This window comes from Conger conger, chromosome 6 (genome assembly GCF_963514075.1).
Source record: "Conger conger chromosome 6, fConCon1.1, whole genome shotgun sequence".
NCBI classification, from domain to species: Eukaryota; Metazoa; Chordata; class Actinopteri; order Anguilliformes; family Congridae; genus Conger; species Conger conger.
In genome coordinates, this window is record NC_083765.1 from 60,114,805 (window position 1) to 60,130,808 (window position 16,004).

At 40.9% G+C, this 16,004-nt stretch overlaps 1 protein-coding gene across 1 annotated transcript; it reads left to right on the plus strand.

Moving 5' to 3' along the window:
• Positions 1 to 5,333: 5,333 nt before the first annotated feature.
• On the plus strand, positions 5,334 to 15,667 carry slc28a1 (solute carrier family 28 member 1). Its single transcript, XM_061246991.1, has 16 exons — positions 5,334 to 5,371; positions 5,954 to 6,045; positions 6,664 to 6,853; positions 7,875 to 8,016; positions 8,718 to 8,831; positions 8,987 to 9,064; positions 9,178 to 9,258; positions 9,374 to 9,454; positions 10,248 to 10,373; positions 11,202 to 11,332; positions 11,803 to 11,971; positions 12,584 to 12,781; positions 13,292 to 13,373; positions 13,511 to 13,609; positions 14,375 to 14,480; positions 15,254 to 15,667. Exons 1-16 carry the CDS (start codon positions 5,334 to 5,336, stop codon positions 15,366 to 15,368), a joined length of 1,842 nt encoding a protein of 613 aa, XP_061102975.1. The 3' UTR covers positions 15,369 to 15,667.
• Positions 15,668 to 16,004: the final 337 nt, after the last annotated feature.

Consider the following 16,004-nt stretch of genomic DNA (forward strand, 5'->3'; position numbering starts at 1 on the left):
AGTGCCAGGGCGCTGTAAGGCTTATGCATGATTTTCCGTATTTGGCCACCAGGTGTTGCTAGAGAAAGACAACAAGGTAAAGTCAGGCAACCAACCAATGGCTACCACAGCTTGAGAATTATAATATTTATTTTAAAAAATAGATTATATTAAGACACAGTAACAGATTTTTTTTTTTTCTGTGAATGTGCTTTTATATCTAATCCATAACATGGTAAATGGAGATTTGGTGCTTCACCACCCTAATATTTGAGATTCACTGAAGAATGCAGTACATAACATTTAGATTTTATTCTTATTGTTCAAATTAAATTAAATAATGTGCTCTATAAGAGGCAATGAAAACTAATTAATTTTCACTGATAAGCAATGGAACAAGTAAACAGGCTACATATTGTTTCTGGCCAGTGGTGTGCATTTCAACACATGAATTGCATTTGTTTTGGTGTATTTCGGCCCAACCATCTGTAAAATTTGACTTTTAGAATGCAGTTGGGTGCATTTCCTAAGAGCATAAGAACACGCTGTCTCTAAAATAGAAGACTGTGTAATGGTGTGAACAGGTTTGGGGCTGTAATTTTAGTTATTACCATTATTCCAGAGACAGTCATATATTAAAATTGTATTAGAATAGCATCTGATGTTTTGAGAGCAGAATATTTTACCCATTGTTTATAATTGCGACTTGTTTGTTTCCATTCATTTGTCTTGTCATTAGTTTGTTTCCATCCCTTTGTCTTGTCATTTTGTTTGCTTGCTATGGATATACTGTATGCCAGGGGGGAATTGCAAATGTACAAAAGTTTCAGAGACATTCAGGAATGAAACTGCTGAGATGCAACAAATGGCAAATGCTAGAGTATGTAAAGCAGGGGGAATGGCGCTATTTTTAATAAATACATAAGAATGCCAACACACTTGTTACAGTGGTCTCTATAGTGTCGATGAATAACTTCCCAATTGCTGAGTAATATGTCCAAGTGTGCTTCTGTCCCCGTGCTAAAGTTCAAGTATTTCTCTGCGTTCACAAGTCACTCAGTGCAATTTGTCATTAATACCCAGCCTTATCTTGGTATTCCACCTTTATACAATTTGCACTTGTATTGCAAATAAATGCTATCTCTTACAGGAAACAGATTAAATTACAGGGAAATTGAGTCTAGGTTTCTGTATCACAACAGAATCAGGGTTCTGAATTACATCTGGTTTTTCTCATTCATTGCTTACTGTCCATGATGTGACAATTTGTATACCATTTGGGTGTGTATCAGTTACTGGAAAGCAATTATATTAATATAGACATTATGTGGATTCTACAATAAAGAACAGGATAAATGAAGAAGAATCACACAGGATCACAGTGATGTGTATTAGTGGGAAAGTAGGTAATGTCCAGTTACAAAACTGTAATAGTAATAATAACAGCAGCATATGCCTGTATGTCACAGGAGCGGTATCGAGTAGATTGCCTGGAGGATCAATCAGCCTACACCAGTCTGTGCCAGACTTGTATTGTAGTGCAATGCAGCACTGTCCTCTGCTGTACAGTGCATGCAATTGTATAAATTATTTTTCATTTACTCATTTGGCTGGAAAATAAATTGATGAAGCACAGTGGCAGACCTCACCCGAATCTCTTCTCAATTGATGTACCAAACCACTTTCCCACAAAGTAGGACATTCAGGCAATTAGAGATGAATTCTTTTACCTGAAAATAAATGAACATAGACCGCATTTTACAGCCAGTTTTGAGTTTGAAACCTTATCTAACTCAAAATTATTAAGAATCCAGGACTAAAACCATAACATAATTCACAAACATATACTTCTGCAGTAAACAAAGAATTGTGACATTAAATACAAGTGTTACTGAGTTGCAGGATAACTGCAGAAGGAAAAACTTAGAGCAGCTTTTTTCAGTGCATGTTCCAGATTTATGTGGGGTCCAGGTTATCTGGCTAACTCAGTAATTCTGCTTTTTGGAACAGGCCCCTGGATAGACTAAAAGGAGGTTTGTTTGTGTGTTTCAAATAATTTTTTAACCAGTTATGTGACTTAAATTAAGGGATCATTTTAGATTAATTGAAGCGCTGAGACACAGAGAAAATGAAGAGATTTGCGAGCCTTTGAATTTTAGGTTATTGATGTAGGGGCTTCCTCGTAGACTGCTATGTAGCTGAGAGTTTAGAAATGTTGAAATTTCATTGACTAGCCAGGGTAGATTAAAAATGACAGGGGTGATGTCATGTCGTTCGTCAGTGTGTGTTATCATATGGGTCCACATAGTTCTGAACTCTTGTTAAGGTGCAGAGGGGCTTTGAAAAAAGATGTGCAATAACTTACAGTAATATGGAGGATAATGGAAAGCCACCAGAGGCAAAAGCACATCTGGGAAACAATGATGCCTTTTAGTTGTCTACAGCATCGATAAATGTAAAACACATGTCTACAGATAACCATTGCAGATTGAGAAGTTTGGCACAACTGAACACATCCCGTGTGTAGATGTCAAAGGTTGTAAGATATCTTCAAACCTATTCCCAATGCCCTCTGTACATAGCACAACCTTTACTAGCCACTTTTTCTTCTGAAAACCTTTTACATTTCAGCACTTTCTTGACATCATTAAATACTGCAGTGTACTTAAAATTACTGATTTTTTATTTTTTGTTACTAATTGTGCTGTTAAAATGTGAACACAATTTCTCTTGTGAGTTAAACTGGCCATATATAGTTCCTTGAACTGAGGCAGTAAGTTGCTCTTAGTATTTTCTCGATTATCTTGTTACCATGATATGATTGACTGACAAGTCAGTAAACATCAATGAATCTCCTGCTAGCTAGGAGATTGCTAATTACTCTGGCAACTAATTTCAGCAAAAATGTAGCCACTAGTTATTTATGTATGTTTCTAATGGATTAATCGTGATGTTTTGTTGACATGGACTCTCATATGGTACATAGACAAAGTGCAAGTGATGCATTATGCAGTTGTTAAAAAGATCTTGTTAAAAGAAAATGCTTAACTAAGTGGCACAAGGTGCAATCTTGCCTGTTTATGGTCTCCCACTTATGTGGCTTTCAAAGGTAGAGCAGTTCACAAATATGTCCATGGTTACCAACAAAATGGTGTGAATCAGCAGTAGACTGACTGTGGCATGCTCTTCCCAATAGTAGAGAACAGCACCCTGAATCAAAGTCTAAAAACGTAGCTGTTGCACATAGAAGTCTGATGGTCAAATTTCAAGTCGATTTAGGTCACGTTTGCAAACAAGAGTAGAAAATTACAATAAAAGCACTCAAATCTATGACATGTATCCCAGTCCCAGTTAAACAGTTCTGTTAGTTCATTGGCCATCTGACGCCATGTATTTTGTATTAGAAGCTAGCATACTGTATGATCTCAATAATGATGCATAGATCCACAACAATGCTGGCTTCAAGTGTGAATTATATTTACAGGCTAACAAAAAAGAGTGACTGAAAGGTAAATGTTTTGGTCAGCAACTTCTGTAGGATCCAAACTGTATATTGAACTAATTGCTGATCATGTGTTTTGGCATAAAATGAGCTTTATGAGTGATTGTATCAAGTATTAATGTGACTTTTTTTGAAAAATAAAATATAAACACTCATTTGTGAGTCAAATGTAATGTTTTGCATAATTTCATAACTTCTAAGGAAAACATGCCTCAGGTTATAGCCACAGTATCTCCTCGGCAAATGGTATTATGGCTATCTAGATAGCGACCTAATGAGGTCTAGAATAGATTGTACTTGATAACTTCTCGCTACACATTTATCTTGTAGCACCGTAATCTTTCCGTCAGGCTGGGTGATTATGTTGTCTACCAAATGCATACATACAGACCTACAGTGGGCTCCAGAATGGTGACTTTCAATGCACAAAAATGACTTCAAAAAATAGTTCCAAGTTCCACAGGACATACTCAAACACTCAACACTTTCCATAGATGATCTGTTGATGTTACTTGATGGGCCTCTTTAACTGTTCCTGTAGATGTTCAATTGGGTTCATGTCCAGTGCTACTGTGGTGAAAATGCTATCCTAATAAACTCCCCTTAATAATGTAGTCTTGAAAATAAGTGTAATTGGAGTATCATAATTGCATTCGTCTGTGATAAACAATGAAAAAAACTAAGACTCTACTATTTTGGATCATTCTCCTGTCTGTACATACTGTACACCATGCTTTGAATTAATCTCATTTGCATGAGGGTTTTTTTAACTTATCATGCTAAAAATAATGAGCTATTTCTACAAACACAACAGGCAGATACTCTATATACGTACTTTCTAACTTTACATTTTTGGAATAAAGTCTGTCAGCTTTCTGTCTCCAGGTAATTATTGTTAATTTTTAACCCTGTGAGAAATACTTAGAAAAATGCTCTTAAAACAGGAAAAATTATGCATACTTACTTGTTAAACCATAGATGTGTGGTTGGTTTTCAGGAGCTCAAAGGTTATTCAATAGTAGACTGTGGCAGATAGAATGTTAATGTACATTCATATTTATGCGACAGAATCAAAGGACTGATAACATAAGTAGAAATAGAGAGTGTGTGTGCATACGTGCGTGCGTCCGTGTGTGCGCATGCAGTACGTGTGTCTGTACATGTGCCTTTGGGGGTGGCGACGAAGGGTGTGTGTCCATAATTTCTTCTCAGTAACTTTTATCAGTCTCCCAATAATATCTTCTTATCATATTGCAACACAACATTAAAACTCCAGCCAATGAATGTGCATGCTTCTGTGTTTTGCAAGTCAGTGTTTTACTCAAACTGCTGTCACAGCGCCAGCCCAGGGAAGGCAATTAAAGCAGTTCTGCGACTCTGTCCATTAATGATAAGCTTCTCCAACGTGGGCAGAGTATATTTTCCACTGGTATTTTACTCTTCCCACATTGCAGTCGGTCCCCGAGACTCAGACGCCTCACAATGAGTAAGCTATTACACTGCCTACACTTATTTTGTTGGATTGTTTAAAGGGATCCAGAGTATTTTGTTTTGTTTGGGGTTTTTTCGCACTCTACTCTCCACAATAAGAGCCTAAAGAAAATGGTGGAATGGTTTTGTGTAAAGTGCAATGCTGATTTTAAATTAATATTTTAGAATTTTCAAAGTGAATGTTAAGTTTACAAGTTTTTCTCCCTCTGTAGACAGGGAGGCGGTTGACCCCTGACTGAAAAAAACAGCTTGAACCTTTAGATGTTGGTCACCTCATTTTCACTTTGCTAATGGAAGGGTGGCATTGTGTTTCTTTCTCTTGCAGCCAGAGATGACGATATCCAGTTGAAACGTGTGTCTCATGGAAACGGTGTGGACAACCCAGCATTTGTACTGCAGGTAAGGGAGAACAAAACACAAGACAAAAGAATCGCATCAATTCAAATGCCCAAATTCATTAAATGGATGTTTTATTTGTTTCCTTCTTAGGATGACAACCTTAATGAAGACATCAAAAAAGAGCCAAAGAATGCATCAAGTAAATACATAAGGTATTGGAAAATGAACTGTCAAATAATAGTGAAAGTGCAATTCATGCTTGTAACGCTTATGACATGTTTATGAACCTTGTGTGTTACTGCGGTTTTGCATTGGTGCAACAGCTATACTTTCAAATCTAATTTAATTGTGTATGAAATGTCAGTTGTCAGTTGTGAAATTATAAATTGAGTATGTACTGTAGAACATACAGTACTGCTAGTCCACATGCACCACATTGCTTGTCAGAAATAAAATATATTATCTATGGCTATTAAAACTCCGCATTCCAAGAAATAATAATATGCTGTTATATACTCTAATCTTGGAAATTCTCTTTTAACATTTGGGATTCAAATGAAGGATAGCACCACGATATGTCACACATTCCTAAATCGTGTGTGAACTCAAAGTTAAAGTTTTTCTTTTCTTCTTCTGTTTCAGCAAGGTCTCAAAGTCTGCCTCCGAAGTGGAGGATTTCTTTAAATCTCATACCAAGACCATCAAGTACATTGTACTAGTTTTGCTGGGTGCAGGTAGGTTCAGGTGATCTTTCTCAGTCTTTGTAGAATATGTGGAATGGACAAATAACTTCCTACCAAACAACCAAACCTGTTTGATTCATTAGTTGTGGCAAATTCATTTCAACATTTTACTTTCCGGGGCTCCCTGGCGAAACTGCTAGCTAAAGCTCTCATTTTCAGAGCAGTGGGCTCCCAGTATTCCCCACATTGTTGTGCAATACCGGCTTGTGTGTCCAGTCAGGCACCTGCTTTCTACCTGTGCAAGCATAATGCGCTGTGCTGCGGTACTATGGCTGTGCAGCTGAGCTAGTGGGCTATGGAGTGACAAGAGCTGCTGTTTGGTCACCCAGTTAGACTGAGTCTAACACTTACAATCATTCCAAAATGGCTTCCACTTCCATTCCAAATGGGATAATTAATAATAATAAAATCCAATAAAAATATCACAGGTTTATTTAAACACCAGGAAGGATTACTGTTATGTGTAGTTTTAGGTAGATGCCAAAGCTAGCCAGGAACATTTGTTGCTTGTCGTATAGTTATATAACAGTGTTTTATAGAGTTATTGACTGCTGATGGGCCCTAATCTTGTCAGTGTATGATACCGGCTGTTTGTGTTTTAATTCAAAGGCTATGTGGCGTATTTCGTTGCTGCCTGCGTGCTGGACTTTGACAGAGCCCTCGCTCTGGTCATCCTCACTAGCGTGGCAGTTTTCTTCACCATCTATGGACTCATCAAGCGGTATATGGGGGAAAGCATATCTAAGTGCTTCAAGCCAGCAGGAAGTTGCTTCAAGTCCAACTTTAGGTGGCTGAAGTGGTGAGTAGATGTTTAAAAGACATGCTAGCTAATCCTTTCACACTAGATAATTCATAGATTTTAGTAGCGTATTCTTTCCGAGCTGGCACAGATAACTAAGATTCACATAATTTATAACAAATATGTATGTGGTAGTGGTAAATCAGTTCATTACAATCTAGTTCACTGCCAGAAAAACTGCTCAAGCTAAGTTTCAAAAGTGCTGGTAGCTGGTTGGCCAGTTTAGACCAGCTCCCTGCTCAACATGGTTTGACCAGATCAAGCTGTTTTGAAATGTGAAATTTCCAGATGTAGGTCTAAAACTTTATGGCCAGATTTAGGTACGTGAAATTCGCATCTTATTAATTAACATCTTATTTATGTAGGCTACAGCTCATTATACAATCAGTGTACACGGCGTCTGGCTACAAACCGCATTTTGCTAAAGAGGCCGATCTTAAACAGTGCAGTTAAGACGTGTGTACCACTTTGAATATCTTCACTGTGTGTGGTGTATTCATTGTATCGGCTGCCATGTAAAAGCGAATCCAGTGCAGGAATGTGTACATATTGTAGTAGTGGCAGCTATTGTCGTTTGAATTAACTGCGAGATGTGACGTTACAATGAGCTTGACTATTGCCGGGGTAGAATGGGAACATTGTGTGGGCGGTTTCATGATATATTTTATTTGTCTCAGAAAGGCTATTATTTGTATAGCTGGTTGTTTGTCACAGAAGTCTTTCCCCGTTTATATTCCGTTACTGTTTTGGAGGATAACTAATACAAACAAGCACACAACTCTTTTTATTATTTTAGCAATGCCAGTTGAGCATGCCATGACTAGCGTAGATCACACGGTTACTGCGGTTCCAGCTCTGCGCCAGGTTGATACATACAACACACGTTTCCTGGACAGAATACGTCATTAGTTCGCCTGAAAATCATCGCAAAAGGCTTAGTAAATCTGGCCCTGAGTGCTGCCTTCCACAGTCTCCTATCTATCTCCCTCCAGCCGCTCACAGTTTGCTCTGAATGTCGCAGGGTGTTCATCCTGGTGGTCCTGGGGCTGCTGGTCGCGTGGCTCGTGGTGGACACCTCCAAGCGGCCCGAGCAGCTCATCTCGTTCGGGGGCGTCTGCATGTTCGTCATCCTGCTCTACATATTCTCAGCTCACCGGCGGGCGGTAAGCAGGACACGGCCCGCACCCAACGGCGTTCCCCTGAGGCGAGGCAGGGTGGTGGGGGAGCTGGGGCGAGGCAGGGTGGTGGGGGAGCTGGGGCGAGGCAGGGTGGTGGGGGAGCTGGGGTGAGGCAGGGTGGTGGGGGAGCTGGGGCGGGGGTGGGACAGAGGGAATGGAGGTTGTAGCCTTTCCTCTGGTTGTCATCATCCACAGTCATCTCCATTTTTCTTATCTGGAGGCGGTTTTGGACTTTGGAGTTCCTCTTGCCCTGAGGTCATGTACGTACATACTGTTTTATGCAGTGAGCTTTTTTTTTTTTGAGGCTTTTTACTTTTGTTCTGAGGGCGGCCTATAGCCTAGTGACTAAGGTGCTTGACTGGGTTCTGGAAGGTTGGTGGTTCAAGCCCCAGTGTGGCCACAATAAAATCAGTGCAGCTGCTGGGCCCATGTGGAAGGCCCTGAACCCCACATTCCTCTAGGGGGGATTTGCCCTGCTTAGTTTAATCAACTGTATGTCACTTTGGATAAAAGCGTCAGCTAAATCCATGTAATGATCTTCATTTTTTGGCAAATGGTTTGAAATGTGTGGGACTGTTTGTCCCATTCAGTTCCATTCAGAGAACAACACTCTGTCCAAGGTATCAAACAAAGAAGAAGAGTGTCTCTTCTCATTCTCATGTTTCTCTTGTGTGTCTGTTATCCAGGTGTCATGGCGGGCTGTGTTTTGGGGACTTGGCTTGCAGTTTATCATCGGCCTGTTTGTTATAAGAACAGAACCAGGTCTTATAGCCTTCCAGTGGCTTGGAGATCAAGTTCAGGTATCAGGATTTTGTTTTTCCAGGTTTTAAGTACCTGCTTTCAAATATCTTTATCCCTTAAAAGCTTAAAAGTTTAACTCCTGCTCAATTATAATTATTCAATTATAGTCAATGAACATTCAGTGAATTAACATATCTCTTTTCTCCACTATCAGACATTCTTGAACTACACCTTGGCAGGCTCAGCATTTGTTTTTGGGGATAAACTTGTGAAAGAAGCTTTTGCTTTCCAGGTCAGTAATGATCTATTCCTATCTATTTCATATTTTTTTAAATATGGTGTCGCTTTTCAGTCTATTTTTGGCTTAATGTTTTCTGTGAGCTTAATGTTTTCTTTTTTCACTAGGCATTGCCGATTGTGGTTTTTTTCAGCAGTGTAATGTCCGTCCTGTATTACCTGGGGATAATGCAGTGGTTGATTCTTAAGGTAAAGAATGTTCAGTTGCTGTTATTTTATACATGAGCCACTCTATTCATAGCCAGCACTGCTTGACCGGGTCTCTCTGACCACAGAGAGTCATGTTATCTTCCCTCTCTTTCAGATTGCGTGGGTCATGCAGATTACCATGGGCACCTCACCCACCGAGACCCTCAGTGTTGCGGGCAACATATTCGTCGGGCAGGTATGGCTGTGCTATTTTGTTGCTTAACACGTTTGCATTTCCAGAATAAAGACACAAAGATTGGCATGAACTGCCCGTGTTCCCGGACAATGGTATTAGGGCAACACAAGCAAGAAATAAAATATCTAACCGTGGTTTTAGTGTTTAAAAAAATACATTTAAATTTTTTTATCTGAATTTGGAAAGCCAAATTATAAGCCTTTTATAGGTTAAATATACTGTATATCACCTCAAAACAGTTCTGTATGTATTTTAAACTACCTGAAGGCCCCTTTGAAAAGCAAAAATAACCCTTCTAAGAGCAGAAGATGGTGTTGATCTTGTGCTGTCAAGCAGCCAGGGGTCTCTGTCATGAGGGCCAGCATTTCAAATGAATCCTTTCCATTAACTCATTAGTGTCCCTGTGCCATGGGTACCCCCAAAGAAAAGAAAATCCCCACCATCTCAGAAAATCCTATGTTCTAATATTTTTCGATATTTTCGTTGTTCAATTATCAAATTTCCCAAATGTACCCTGAAAGTACTGTAATGTTCCCTTTGGGTACAAATGAATACGTTCTCCACGCAAAAAAAAACCCTTTTATTTATGAATTATAATATATTGCTGGCTAGGGGAACAATTGTATGTACCTGTAGGATATCACCCCAGCGACAAGCTGCTAATTTATTTCTGTGCGCGGTTTATACCTTATCAGCTTAAGGAAAGCTGTGTCTTGCGCTGAGGGAAACAGATGGAAGATGGTGGATGCCTGGTGTTAGCCTGTTTTCCCGATGTCACTTTCCCCCTCACCAGACTGAAGCTCCTCTGCTGATCCGGCCCTACCTACCGGACATGACCAAGTCTGAGGTTCACGCTGTCATGACCGGGGGCTTCGCCACCATCGCCGGCAGTGTCATGGGGGCTTATATCTCCTTCGGGGTGAGTCCAGGAGCGCCTGCGTCTCTCCACCTCTTCAGTGTCATACCCATCCCTGCCTTTTGAATCTTGCATTAGAACTGTGCTCTCGCTTTCAAACCAAACGTGTCCATCTACATGCTGCTGACATGTGGTGTGTGTGTGTGTGTGTGTGTGTTGTCTCACTGTAAAATTAATGAATTGGTCAATATTAATCAACTTCATCTGTGACCAGGGATCTAATTGCTGTAGCAGATTTTATTGCATGTTAAATGTTGTTTGAGTCTGTTATGTAATATTTGACATTGTAATTTGGAATATCCTAATTGTAAAATGCGCAATGCATACTTTGGAAGTGATACAAATTTAAATTTGGTATGCAACCACACCAAGGACGCATGCTTGGTGTGGTTCCTAACCAAATGAAAGGAAATTGCCTTGGTATGACGTGAATAAAATAGCCACAACATCGGGCGCCAATTGACATGACACTGATACCCACATCCTGAAAATGTCATTTAAAATTGTGTTTGTTAGATAAGATATACTTTATTGAACCCTGTGGGTTCATTTGTCCTCTGCATTTGACCCATCCTAGTTAGCAGTGGGCAGCCACAGTGCAGTGCCCGGGGAGCAATGTGGGGTTAAGGGCCTTGCTCAAGGGCCCAACGGCTGTGCGGATCATTTAATGTGGCTCGACCGGGATTCGAACCACGGACGTTGTGGCTCCCAGTCATGCACCTTAACCACTACGCTACAAGCCGCCCCATGTTGTGCTGTTCCATGGTGGTGAGTACACTTCAGCATGTCTATGGAGATGTAGCTAACCCTCAGCTCGTCACCCCTCCGCAGATCGATGCTTCCTCCCTGATCTCGGCCTCTGTAATGGCCGCACCGTGTGCCCTTGCCCTTGCCAAGCTTTCCTACCCCGAGACTGAGGAGAGCAAGTTCAAGACTGAGGGAGAAATCAAAGTGGACAGTGGGTGAGTGCTCCACATCAGGCACTGTTGAGTATAGTCAGAAATTGTGGGGCAGCCAAGTGGCTAAGGTGCTTGACTGGGACCTGGAAGGCTGTTGGTTCAAATCCCAGTGTTACCGCAATGAGTTCAGTGCAGCTGCTGGGCCCTTAATCCCACATTGCTCCATTAGGGATTTGCCCCTGCTTCCTCTGATCAATGCCTAAAGTCTAAATTCTCTAAGTTGCTTTGGATAAAAGCCTCAGCTATATAACTAATGTAATGTTAAGAAAATCAATTCCTCTATTTTACCCTCTCATCTGCTCTTGTGCTTATCCAAAGGGAACTATAAAAACTTATGGCCACTGTTTTATACTTTATATTTTAATAAAAATGTTTATGGTATGGTTATGGTATTGTGGAAAGTTCACTATACTCTCACTGTTTTGCCTACTTCTTTGGCAAGTTCTGATGAAGGGTACTTTCTCATCCAATAGTGGTGAAAAGAATCTTCTGGAAGCTGCCAGCAATGGAGCGTCTGCTTCTATTGGACTGGTTGCCAACATTGCTGCTAATCTGATCGCCTTCCTTGCAATCCTGGACTTCATAAATGCTGCACTGAGGTGGCTGGGAGGCATGGTGGGATATCCTGACATCACGTTTCAGGTAAAGTTCTGTGCACCTGTCCTGGAGAAATTCAGCTGGGAACCCTTTACAGTCATTACATTACATTACATTAATGGCATTTGGCAGACGCTCTTATGCAGAGCGACATACAGTTGATTAGACTAAGCAGGAGACAATCCTCCCCTGGAGCAATGCAGGGTTAAGGGCCTTGCTCAAGGACCAAACGGCAGTGCAGATGTTATTGTGCACCGACCATGTGGGTCCCAGTCATATATCTTAACCACTACGCTACAGACCGCCCCCAGTCTGAGTGGTCATCAACAAACAGCACATTGTACACGTACTTGTGGCTAAGCTGTGTGACTGGAACCTTGAAGGCTAGTGGTTCAAGCCCCGGTGTAGCCACAATATGATCAGTGCAGCTGTTGGGCCCTTGAGCAAGGCTCTAAACCCCACATTGCTCCGGGGGGGATTAGGTCCTGCTTAGTCTAGTCAAAGTGTTAGTCACTTTGGATAGAAGCATCGGCTGAGTAACTGTAATCTAATGTGCATTTAGGGATTCAGGAGAGTATGTTTTCTTTGGCATTGTCAGTGTAATAGAGTACAATAATGGACATACGTTTGTGACATTGTGCTGTCTTTGCCCAACAGATGATCTGCTCGTACGTGTTCATGCCGGTGACATTCATGATGGGCATCCCCTATCAGGAGTCCTACATAGCGGCGGAGCTGATTGGCACAAAGCTGTTCCTCAACGAATTCCTGGCCTATGAGAGGCTCTCTGAGCTGAAGGAGAACAGGCTGAATGGTTTACCTATCATGAATGGCACAACCTTACAGAGGATATCAGTAAGTGTGCAAAGACTACTGCTCTGCTGTTCTAATTGTTAGTCTGCTGCACACAGCAAGGTGACCAAACCTTGAAGGCCTGTTTTGACAAGGTGTTCATTTTAAGACCTTCCGTCGGTTGCTTGGCACTCTTTGGCCTTGTTCTTCAAGGTGCAATGTGAAAGGTGCAAAATGGAGCCCTGTGAACACACACATACTTGTAGGCCCAGAATACTGCCATTTTAGTATTTTGTACCCTATATGGATATGAACTATTAAGTTAAATAGCGGCAGTGTATTAAGGTGGTTATGGAATGTGGCTTGTAATCAGAAGGTTGTGAGTTGTTTCACTAAATATCAACCAATTGATAAACTCAAAAAGACAGATACGTAAAGTGATCCTGGGTCAGTGTTAGCTAAACTCATACTATAAGCAGTATAATGTGTCCGTTATTATGATAAATCAAAAATGAATATAATCCAACATGCTTTGGAGTGCCGATTGCTCATCTGAAGCTCTTTTCATGGCAGGTGCGGTCAGAAAACATCTGCACGTTTGCTCTCTGTGGCTTCGCCAATTTCAGCTCGCTCGGGATCATGATCGGGGGGCTGTGTGAGTGGGGATCTGATTTTCATGTCATTTCCATTTTTTCCGTATGTTTTTATAAAACCCCATTTTGTTAATGTGAATGTTTGACAGTGATCACATCGGTCTCACGTGTGACTCTTTCTCTCTTGTTTTTCTTTCAGCCTCCATATGCCCGTCCAGGAGAGGCGACGTCTCTCAGGTGGTGATGCGAGCCCTGTTGACCGGTACCTGCGTGTCTCTGCTGAACGCTTGTGTGGCCGGTGAGCGTTTCTGTCGTTACCCTGCCCGGCGACTGCAGCGATGCCCTGGGCCTCCACAGCAATGCGCCAGCAATGCTCCCAAATTAGAGGCTCCGGACATTTTCCGTGAGACCGGCCTGTACACTATGGCTGCGGTGCGCAGTCTCGGTTGTGTCATTAGCGGACGATCCCTGCCCTTTGCGGCCTGCGATGACGGGATTTGTGGCGCTAGTGGCAGAGTGCGACACGCTGCCCAGGGATTCTCAGGTTACCGCTGCCTTAGGTTGTCCCAGCGACACGCCAGGTGCACACAGGCTATGAGTATCATCCGTAAGAGTTACACCTCCTCTCTGATCAGCACCAGCTCCCATGTAGTAACGTGAGCCTTTGAGTGTGGAAAATAGTCCCTGGCTTTCAGGAAAGCACAGTGGAGGAATGTATGCACTTTAGCTGCAGCCATGTGATATAACGTGTATTCTCTTTGATGTACCTAAATAAAACTGGGACAAGCTCAGTTCCTTGTGTCAATGTAATTTTAGTCCCGCCTGTGTATTGTAAGGGGATTGAGAAGCCTGGCTATATTCCATTCTGAAGGAGAAATGTAAAAAGTGAATAATTTATTTGCTGAATTAATTTCGGACATAAATATTCTTAATTTTCATATTCATTAATTATGTAAGGATAAGTTATGAACCTGACCTACTTCGTGTGTCGAAGCTATAAAATAACTGGCCGACTGAGATTTGAAACATGCAAAAAACAAGTACAAAACCATGTCTTTGACAGGAATCCTGTTTGTCCCCCCACTTGACTGTGTGGAGGTGTTCAGAAACACAGCCTTCAACGGTACGATTCCAGAGATCTCTAACTGCTGCTCAGACCTCTTTAAAAGGTAAGAATGCAGTGTATTGGTCCTGTTCAGGGGTCAGAAACCCTGGTCCTGGAGAGCCACAGGGTGTGCTGGCTTTCGTTGTTACACAACAGTTAATTGATCAAAGAAATCAGTTTATTAAACAGTTACCTCACCTCACCTGGTTTCTTGGGTCTGAATCGGTTGCCGATTTTAAGCTGAAAACAAAAACCAGCACACCCTGCGACTCTCTAGAACCAGGCTGCTGACATCTGGCCCAGTTAAAGTAAATCCTCCTGAGGAGTAGTGAAGAGACCAGATTTGTCCCTCAATTGTAAGGCCAGTAAATGTATTGTTAAACATTACAAATATGTGTATGACTCTTCAGCAATCTAGTTGTACACTCACAGAAATAAAGGTACAGTGAAGGTCCATTTTTGTGCTTTATAGAATACATTTCTAAAATGTACCCTAAAAGTACAACAATGTTGTCTTTAAGGACTACTGCATACCATTACCAAGCCTTTTGGGCACTTTTCATACCTTTCTTTCTGAGTGTGTAAACATCTTTGGCCACACCCTTTTGCTTGTGTGCCTTTCATAACATCTGCCCAGTGTAGGGGGAGGGGGCAAAGCAGGAAATGAAAACTATCCAGGAAAGTTTTCAGCTATATCATTACACCCCTTGAAAACATTGCCGTGCTAGCGGTCAGGGAAAATAATCTGGTATTGTGATAGTATCACAGTAAGGAAATTCCTTGAAGAATGCTTTTGTTTCAACAACATTGTATCCTGAAATCCTTGTTGTTCTACAGCACCTCCTGGGACAATGGAACCGCCATTTTTGAGGGAACTTGGAGCTCAGTCCAGAACGCCACGTTGTACTTCAACAACTGCTGTGGTCTTTACAACAATACACTGTGTCAGTAGGCCTTCCTCATGATCATCGCTCAAAAAACTGGGAGAAAATTTTTGAATTAAATTATTATATGATTTCAGGGTTTTCTACTTTATAAAATGTTATTTTTCTAGCAATTTTGATTAATGAAGGGATATCAAATATGTTATATGATATCAGACATGTTGAAAACACTGATTTATGTTTGTAAGTACTCATGTTCTTAACTTGTGGAGTAGTGCAGGTCACTGACTGTCTCTGAAGATAAAAATATGTTCAGATTGAAGCATATTTGTTGAAAGGCCCATGAATTGCTGCAGTTGCAGCCATCATGAACAGAGATTATTGTTATTTAAAAATTCTCATTTTTATTTTAAATTTACCTTTCATTCAGAAAGGGAATTTCTTTGTGTATATTTCTAAAAATATTGTGAAATGTTTCACACATCAGTAAAGTGCATAAAATAATTTCCCTTGGCTCATTTATTATTATTATAATTATTGTTATTGTTGTTATTATTATTTATATTATTGACTGTCATGAACTTGAAAGGCAACTTTGACCATGGTCAGTGTTTGGAACAATTAGGTCCCATAAATTATCTGTAAAATGTGGCATATGTTTTAATTGACTTTCAGGTAAGACAGTTAACATCTAATGGCTTTAA

Coding starts and splice junctions, on each gene's coding strand:
- slc28a1 (XM_061246991.1), top strand. CDS start 5,334: ATGGAAACGGTGTGGACAACCCAGCATTTGTACTGCAG. Junction 9,065..9,177: donor AAGAAGCTTTTGCTTTCCAG/GTCAGTAATGAT, acceptor TTTTTTCACTAG/GCATTGCCGATTGTGGTTTT. Junction 11,333..11,802: donor GAAATCAAAGTGGACAGTGG/GTGAGTGCTCCA, acceptor CTCATCCAATAG/TGGTGAAAAGAATCTTCTGG.